Below are 9,478 nucleotides of genomic sequence, written 5' to 3'. Positions count from 1 at the left end.
GGGACCACGGTGGATGCGAGAGAGGCCGCCCCGTGACGCAGTTATTCAAAACTACCTAAGTTCTCCTAAAACCCGAACAAGCAGAGTTTGATAAGTTTTTCTGAATAGGGACATGGTACGTGATGTGAACACGGTAGTATATTTTACAGTCTCACTACAACTGTTACTGATATACTACCTGAATGAGTACTTTCTCCATCGAGCAGTATTTTGAAGCATTTTTGATATCATTTTTGATATCTTAATCCACAGCTTAGCTTTCAGGTTCTCGTTATCAGGTGGCCAGCAACGCGTATGAATTGGGCAGGAAAACCGTCTCGGTGAAACAGCTCTGAAAATTGAATTTTCGCCTTTGGCTTTCAAACCCTCGTTCTGACAACGAGCGGTCACGAGGCGAGAGATGAGTTTTTATTCGGGGTTGCCTTTTAACTTGGAAATGTGTCAGACGGAAACAATACGGCTGATGGAGCATACCGCGGCAGCTGTCGAAATGGAACACCCTTTAACTCCCGACTAAATTCCTAAGTAAAAACCAATCCGAAGCGCTGTAGGTCGTTTTTTTGTTTTCTAGCTTAAAAAGCGCAGCCGGATATATCAAACTGCGCTAACAGTGCCGACACTGCTTTAAAACGGCTAGGTCTGCTCATACGTGGACTCGACACTGCAAGAGCATGTCCCAGGTAAGCGAGTCGTGTTGCCGAGTATAGGGACATATGTACAGGTACCTGGCATTGTAGATTTTTCTGCTCTACTAAAGAGGGTAAAAATTGTTCCGCTATGTTACCCCCCAACACAACTATATGTTTGGAAGTAGCTTTGTTAGAAGCACGTAAGAATTTTGAATTTTCACGCAGCTAGACAATCAGGGAAATCCTAGTTTATTTATAATTTATTTTTTCGTTCTTGATTTGAAGTAACCAAATATTAAAATTGGTAACTACTGCATGAAAAGTTATCATGCTATTATGTTATTATTATACTTTAGGTTATCAAGTCTGTTAATTTTCCAAAACCACGTAGTGTACATGCGCCAATAGTAGTGACGTAAACAGACTTGATTTAGGCTGCATAAACACGCTTAATTATTTCTACTTCCTTATTGATGCAGGCATTGCGTTACCTATTAAGGTTAATACCTGCAAATTGCTTGCATCATTTAACGTTTACAAATGATACCAAATGGAATCGCCCAATCCAAGAATTGGCAATACGTAGTCTTGGTGGCCAACCATGCTCTTCCAGGTAAGGTTGTACGTACTGCGCAGTGCAGTTGTAAGCCCAGTGGCTGTCTGTATGCGTCTTCCTCCCTGCACCGAATTTTTACCTAGTTAAACAAATTTATTGACAAACTGGCCCAGCTATCTACCTTAGTCCAGGTTATTACGCGGGTCAAATCTTCTGGTAATGGCTAGACCCCATAGAGATTCCGCCGCCTTTTTCGAAGCACTAAACGTCCTTTCTTATCAAATTTATTTTAGCTCAAAGCGGGCAGTACAACTATGTATTTATGGTACCAAGTGGCTGCGCAGCGAGCGTAAGGGCAGAGAGAAAAGTTTACATTTACGTCATTACTCGATAAAAGCTACGGCCAGACACAAGCAAGGGTACTGATTCTTGGATTTGGACTTGCGAAATTTGTTTCCGTACATTAAGTGTCGGCATGCAAGCAGACGCCGACTCTTCGACATTATTTGCTATTCTAACAGCACGAAGAACACCATTTAGTAGGTTTACGGTGACGCGGTATATAAAGATTCTTCGTAAGATAAAGAGTGCAAACGAATATGCGTTTTGTGAGCGTCTTTTCTTTTATTCGCCTTGTTATTGTGAAGTGCAACACTAGGGGCGAGTTCTGGAATTCTCTGCTGTGCATTAGAATTCAATTTGGAATTCAGTTTGCCCCCTTACTAGCGTTCACAAGCAACGTTTCTTTTAAATATGGTGATGGATTCCAAATTTTACCCTGCATGAATATTTTGTCCTGCGTACACCCCTTCAAACACCTGTTTCGCACAAAACGTATTGCACGACCAGCCGGTGTACACGTTAACAAACAGCCAATATAAAACACACAAAGAAACCGAAGTGTCCTTACATAGAGGGACTGTAAAAACGAAGGAAAAAACACAAATTATAAAAAAATTACAGTTTATTTTTTTCTTTTAACGCGAAATATTTAGTTCGGAACACTTTAGGAGCCCGTGATTTCGTCCTTTCGATGTAGGTGGCGTCATGAAAGTCACATAACGCACACCCACTCATGTGGGTATGCGTGGGTAAATTTGTTTTGGTCGTAAAAACCAAATAGATAAAAAAATAAAAGTGCAGAATAAATTAATTAGTCAGTATATTCGGGGCACAGAAAACAGCAAAAGGAGTGGGCAAACAAACAAAATTCAACCTGATCACAAAAGTTCCAGCACGGCAGAAGAGATGCCATTACAACGAATGAGTGCTTGGCGTGACAGAGGTCCCTATGGCAGCGTCCGATCTTATTTTTGCTTCCGAAAGACAAAACGACTGGAAAAGGCAATGGGAGTCATAGGCATCACAGGAAAGTCTCTAGCAGCCTTTTCAAATTATTGTTGTTGTCCCTTGCGTTGTGGCGCATGCCCATCTGGGAGACTGGCCAGAAATCGGGAATGTTGAGGGGCTATTGCACCCGAAATTATTAAAACACATAAACAAAAGCAATACACAGAAACAGAAAAAAACACAGGAAAACAAATTCACAGAAGATAAACACAACAACTCATTACAATAGCAAAACGGAAACTCTTACGAAGCACTGCTCACTGCTCCCTGCTTCCAACAACTTTCACGGTGGAACTGCTTTGATGAAAAAATATTGGTTAAGAACAATTTACATTTCATTATTGCCTTTAACGCGAATCATTTTTTGTGTTACGCATGTGATAAGTGTTGTGTATGTGCAGTAGGATTTCTTTCGCGTCGTATCATGCGTGCACCGTCAGTTGTTAAATGTAATACAGCCATCTGTTTTAGGCTTACCTTTCAACTCAAATGTGTAAACAGGAATCAAGTTCCTTTTCCATTTCCGAGCTTGTTTTATTTGAAAGGTGGTCTCAGTTTCCTCATACGCGTGTGCAACCTGAGGACTGGGAAATAGGCAGTTAATTAGTCAAGCTTTGATAAGTATGCGTGAAGCAGTTCTGCAGTCTGCCGTAATGTAGATCCACCTCGACGTTCAGCGAAGGTTGGAAGGGGCGACCCTGTTATCGGTTACCTGAAATCAACAAAACATTGGGAAAGGCATTGTATTTATACGTGCTTAAAAAGAGGCGAGAAGATGGGCGCGACGCGAGAAACAAAAATTTCAACGAATTATTACAGACATGTGTACCCATTCCGGCAAGACGATGGTGTTCGACTGACGGGTGAAATATTGAGTGATATTGAAAACAAACGAGGGCAGCTAAGGCATTCAACAATTTCAGGATATTTCATTATTCAGAGCAGCAGAATAATCAAACATTTGTATACCCATTAGAATAGCCGTTTCAAATAAGACCCTTCAAATTATTGCGCTTTCAAGGCCACAAAAAACACGAGTGAAAAAATCCGTCCCTGCGCATTGCAACCACGGTGGTATCAAGTGTACTTAAGAGGATTGAAATTCCTCATCAAGGGCGACCCCACTGTTGCTACTTTTTACGCGTTGACTTAAACCTTTCGGCCCTGGTGGTGTCAATTGACGCCATCACATATACGTTCCTCAAGCGCATAGAGAACAAAACCAACTTTGCTACTCTTTTGGAGAATTTTTCTTTATTGATGCCTTTTGCGATAAACATCACTGTTGTTTCATTTTAGTGAAGCTCCACGCTAAAAAGATGAAGAAGCTCCTGTGAAAACGAAATTACGATATTAAGGCTGAACAAAAACGGTGGTCCGAGTTTTATTCCCAAGCTTGTAAATATTTAAATACTTGCATTACGAAGCTGATTTTCTGTTCGTTGGTTCGTGTAGTCGTATCGTTCAGAACAATATGCAGAAGTGATGTCTCGGTTCGACATAAAATTTTTAATTCCAGATGTCCTAATTAATAGCCTCATTATTAATTCTGTAACTACTTGCACTTCCAACTCTACGTTTTATTTGGAGCTCACGGGATGTTAACGTTTAAGAAAACACACAGAAAAAATTATTTTGCGTAAAAAAAAATTAGGGCTGAAAAGTTTCGGACACCTGATGTTGGCACGGAAGCGTGCCCAGCAGACATCGAGCAGGCCCTGCTGCGTGTTTCCAAACGGTTCGCTGCACAGAGCACCCACGTGACATGTGTGATGTCACTGCGCGCGCTATTCAATTGAGCGCCTTGCGAAACGGAGCCGACCATTCGAGTTCTGTGGCCTCGATGCAGAGTATTTAGTACTGTTGCTGACGGCTTGGGTTCGAGCCCCAGCAGGTCCAGAAGCTTTTTTTTTCATTGCGTACTTTTTCTTTCTAGATTTACCTGTAACACAAATCAACCTGCTGTTTTTGTTAATAATAGTGATTTGGTATGTTTCAGGTCGCTTTAGGTTTGGGGCGCCACCAATGGTGACATTTAATAACCGTTCTGCATAGCGCGAACAGAGATGACACGTGGGGGCTCTGTGCAGCGAACCGTTCGGAAATACGCGGCCCTGCTATGGTTATTTAAATCAAAGCATGCAGACCAGCAATGGCTAGGTGATGTTTCTCTGTTGTTTGAAGTTACTAGTTTTATTTCGTGAAACGCTAATTTTGAAATAAACACCACAAAACGTCCTCTGTTCCTCTGTTAAGGACACATATTACCCAAGGGATCAGTGCGACCTGTTAAATCAAAAAGGCGCCCAATTCCTTCACCTATCTTGTGATAATTTTAAATAAAACAGCAGGTACTCCTGAAAAGTAAGGTATACATTTTGCTGCCTTATGTGTGGGTATGGTATTATTATGCTTCACTTCAAGTTGTAGGGCTAAGACAATGAGACGATATCAAAAGTACTTCCAAGAAATCCTTCAATATATGAAAACTATTGTCATACTATACGATAGAACTTTTTTACATTGCACAGGCAGCTTACACGTGGACTCCCACGCAGAGGAAATGGAAAAATGCTTGCTGTCAAGAGCATGTGTGAGTCCTAGCCACAGGTGTGTAGAACGTGCCGTGCAGCAGACACCCGGTGAAAATAAAACGGAGTTGGTAAATCGCCAGCTGCAACAACTTTTCCCTCGACTCTGCTGCTTGATAATATTGCCGCGAACCGTACATTGGGTTTGTTTATTTGTGTTTTGCTTTTACCGCCCGGCTGCGCCGGTCTGTGTTATCTCTGCGCCAAGGGAAGCGCGTGTTCCATTCTTTCTTTCTGTGCCGCATGTGTTATCTGTCGTGATAGGGAGAGCATTCCGATCTAACGTGAACAGCCCAGAATAATCTTCTTGGATCTACTATGATCTCGATGCGAATCGACGTTTCGAGAACCATGCGCGCCGAAAGATAAAAAGCCTGCAGTGCGGACGCCGGGGCATTCGATTCGACGACACTCTCCTGTGCAAGTCACTTTGTTGACCGCTGCTTCGCCGCCTCTGTATTCTTTTGAGTTGTTAGGGGAGCACAAGTTCGCTCCGATAAACGTGTTTCTCCTTCAAGACAACTGCATCGTCCTTGTCTTCGTGACAATATCACCGATGGAAGATGGACCGTGTAATGTGCGGGCAGTTATTAATAAATGTGTTAGCTACGATGGAACAGCGCAGTGTAATATTTCAGTGACAGCGCAAAAAAAGTATTTCACATGCAGGTATAATGTAACATGCAGGCGTAAGTTAGCCCTGGGGGTAAATTGCGATAATTGTAGGAGGCATCTATGTGCAAGCTATGACGATGAAGGGTCGCGCCCCAAGTGAGTGCGCGCCACTAGGAATGCTAAATGCTTCGACCATGCATAAACGTGAACTTTTTGGCAAAATCTACTTTGAGTCCTTGGACACATTTCCAAAGGAGAAAATAAGATAGTTCGAAATTGAAACCGTTTCTCTGTTGCGACACATTTCCTGTCGTAGGATTAGTTATAAACGCCGTTGAAATCAATATTTTGCCATTCTGAAGTCATAATACGTCCCATATAATTGCAAAGTACAAAAAAATTGGAACGTACCTGCGTCCCTGATTACACGCACAGAAGAACAGGGCAAATAAAAGAGAGCTGAGTGTCACTTACACTCATTGAATCTTGCAGCATTTGCCCTGCTTGAGTCAATAGGAATCCTCCGACATCCTCAAAGTTTTCGATAATGCATTTAGGACAATCAATTTGGCTTTAAATGACTATGTTGGTGCCACAACTATGTGATCTGAAGCAGCGGTTATGTCATGTATTAAAATTTGAATAACGTTATTGGCAGGTGAGTACTGCTCAATGAACGACTTTAGTCTGCGTGCTACAGCCACCATGGCACCGGTACCATGTACAGTTTGTAACATCACCATCGTCCAAGCGATGTTTAATTTGGGTAGAACGCATCATCATGTAAAACCCGGCCAGGAAAACCACTGTGTATCATCTCAAGCCAAACGCATCATCATGTAAAACACATCACGAAAAACACCGCTGTGTATCATCTCAAGCCAAACGCATCACCTTGTAAAGCCCGGCAGGGAAAACACCGCTGCGTATCATCCAACTTGACGTTGCACCAGCTTGGATCAATACGAAACTCCAGTGATAATCAAACCCATTGACTAAACATTTCGGAATATCTGTCTTGCTCTGAATGGCTATCTTTCAGCGGTGACGTCATGTTCTAAAACTTGAAGCGGCTCACTGGAAGCTCAAAAGCGACTCAATGGGCGAATTAGCTCTTTATATGCACCGGGACCGTGGTACAGCAAGAAGATACAGTTAGTGAAACTGCCATTTCTTTGGTTAGAAATGCAACAGACATTTTGGATTCGTCACAGTAAACCGTATTTCATTCTTAAATTTTCGACCACAAATCTACTTTTGCGCGTAATATTGACCGTATTGTACCTCTTTGCCTTATGCATACTGTGCGATAACAGCACTAGCGGTCAGACTGCTCCCTCACATCATCCTTAGAGTTCATCCCGTGCGCCAATGCTTCCTAACCCCAACGATTTAACAAGCTGAGGAACTTTATTCAAAACTTCCCCCACAGCAAGGCACAACTGTGATGCCGTGCTGTGCTCTATTAAAAGAAACTCAGGCCCAGAGCACGTCAGGCTTTATCAATAGCAATCTGCACATGCTGCCGATTCCACGTGCCGAACTTTTTCTTGCTTGTTTTCCTTTCCTCGTTCTCTGCAATGGCACTGAACCGGCTTGCCCTGCTTTTAATCCCCACGCATCAAACGTCGCCTGTTATTCATCCGGCCTGCCGCTGATGTCATTTCCCCTTTTTCTCAGTGCGGTGAACTTATTCGTTTCCGATTTGGCTTTGGGAAGTACGCCTCTCCTGTGGGCTCGACCATAGAGTTTCATACTAATATATACTAGAGGGAAATCTGCCGCGTCAGTCGCGGTACTCGCGGGCCGCCGGGAGAGGCGCCATTGCCGCTAGCGACGTTCCTCGCCTACTGTGCTTAGCTAGCCATATGGCTTCTTTTCCGGCTCGAAGCCAAAATCAACAAAAAAGGGGAACATTGTTTTTCTTGCTCATCGTGCGTGAAGCTTCTAAATAATCACTGACAAACTAATCTTTTGCAGGTTCAATTTTATTATAACAAAAAAAATTTCATGAACCTTCTGCCGTAATATTGTTGCGTTTTTGTAGCCAGAGCCCACTTTTCAGCCTGTTCATGAGCCATGTCAAGGACAAGTGGAACGTCCCTGCCCGGTACATGACGGAACGCTCCCTGAAGGGCGCCTCTCGCAGATAGTGGCGCCAGATTTCCCTCCAGTATAAGTTAGTATGAAACTCTATGGGCTCGACAGTGTACTTTAAGGAAAAGCTTTGTAAAGGCGAAAACGTTTTTTTTTTTCGTAGCTTGCGGAAGAAAGCACGCACCAAGCCCGCCTCAACGCAATGCGCACCCGGATATCGGCGGCAAATAGTGTCAACAAAAGCTAAAAATTTCCGACCGCGTTTCACAGCGTCCCATGTGTTTCAGAGCGGTGCCCATATCTGGAGAAGAGAAAACAGGCACAAATATTCCGCGAACTTCGTTACATGGCGTGTAGTCCAAAACAATAACCCAAAAAAAGCACTTCGTGTCCGCTGTTGCATATACAGCATCTGAAAAAGAGAATAAAACCGGACGGCACATCCGGCTCGTCGTACACTCCCATTTCCTTTCGACGCGGTCGATAGCACGTGCACCGCAAAAAAACATCACTCAAGAAATCGCGCGTGCACAGAAGTGGCGCCGAGTATATTGCTTGGTCTTAACCGTTGCCAGTGGCACCGTAAGTGGTTGTTATTTCAGTAGTTCCTTGTATATGGAATCGACCTTTACACTTCAACACGCGTGCAAATTTGCGAGCATGTCGAACAACCCCTTCGGTGACAAGTTAAGCCTTTTTGCTTCATGAAGGGATGCCCGCTGCTTGGTCACGAACGAAATAAGCTGTGCTTGCGTACAACCTGCCGCTACCGGAGCAATGCCCGCTAAGAAATTTTTGTCCGGCATCTTTGATAGCTATCAGACACGGCAGGCTTAGCGTTAGCGTAACGGTAGCTGCGTCGCTTTAGCCAGGGAAGAGCAAATTTCGAAAGTTTGAATATCATCACGATTCGTTATCAGCAACTGTGCAAACGAAGTGCCGCTAACAGCGATCTCTAGATGGTGGCTAAGTAAACCACACGCGCTTTTTTCAACACGCGGTGCCGCGTTCGCGTCGACTCGGATGACGTGAAGATCGACACCGGCGATATCAATGCTTGAGCACAATTGATAAGGGGTCCTTTCGCTGGTTGACCATCAGGTGGCCGGCAGGCTTCACGCTCCCTCATTATTTTAGGGACGAACCCCCTTGGAGTCTGGAAGTGTCAACGTCTCATGTCGTCGTCGTAAGCGTCGTCCCATATAGTCACGGCACTAAAACACCAGGAGACTCGTTTACGCCCGCGTTATAACGTAACGCGTACCAAAAAAAAAGCCGGGACACTCGTTTACCCCTCGCGCTGGGGCGCTTCGTAACGCCAACTAAAAAAATTACGCCATCTACCCGCGAGGGAACCCTGGTATGATGCGACGCATCGGAAGGTTCAACGAAGTAGTCAAAGCAAGGTCACGTCAGTGCGAGAGCGAGCGCTTGACTGAACCGCCGCGGCGCGATACCCGCTTTATATTCACAGCGATTGAAGGAGAGGAGACAATGGAGGAGAGTCGCGCATGCGCGCACTTGCGCGTACCGGAGCAGTTGATAACGCAGCGAAGCGCGCGCCAAACAAGCGCGCCAGCTGTCGTATGCTAATGAGCCGGAGTGAGAGTGTTACACACAGCTGTGGGAGAGAATAACGG

The 9,478-nt window shown here is 44.2% G+C and overlaps 1 protein-coding gene across 1 annotated transcript in view; it reads left to right on the top strand.

Moving 5' to 3' along the window:
* The first annotated feature begins 620 nt into the window (after positions 1–620).
* LOC144157881 (uncharacterized) overlaps positions 621–9,478 on the top strand; it is a 67,252-nt gene continuing 58,394 nt past the window's right edge. The window contains exon 1 of the mRNA XM_077688598.1: positions 621–680. Within this exon, the coding sequence (XP_077544724.1) occupies positions 672–680 (9 nt within the window). The 5' untranslated portion in view covers positions 621–671. The remainder of the gene's footprint in view (positions 681–9,478) is intronic.

The sequence above is a fragment of the Haemaphysalis longicornis genome, unplaced genomic scaffold, assembly GCF_048455015.1.
Source record: "Haemaphysalis longicornis isolate Haplotype H1 unplaced genomic scaffold, Haemaphysalis longicornis Haplotype H1 scaffold_10, whole genome shotgun sequence".
In the NCBI taxonomy this organism is placed as follows: domain Eukaryota; kingdom Metazoa; phylum Arthropoda; class Arachnida; order Ixodida; family Ixodidae; genus Haemaphysalis; species Haemaphysalis longicornis.
The sequence above is the reverse complement of the archived record's forward strand: the minus strand, read 5'-3'. Positions and strand labels throughout refer to the sequence as shown.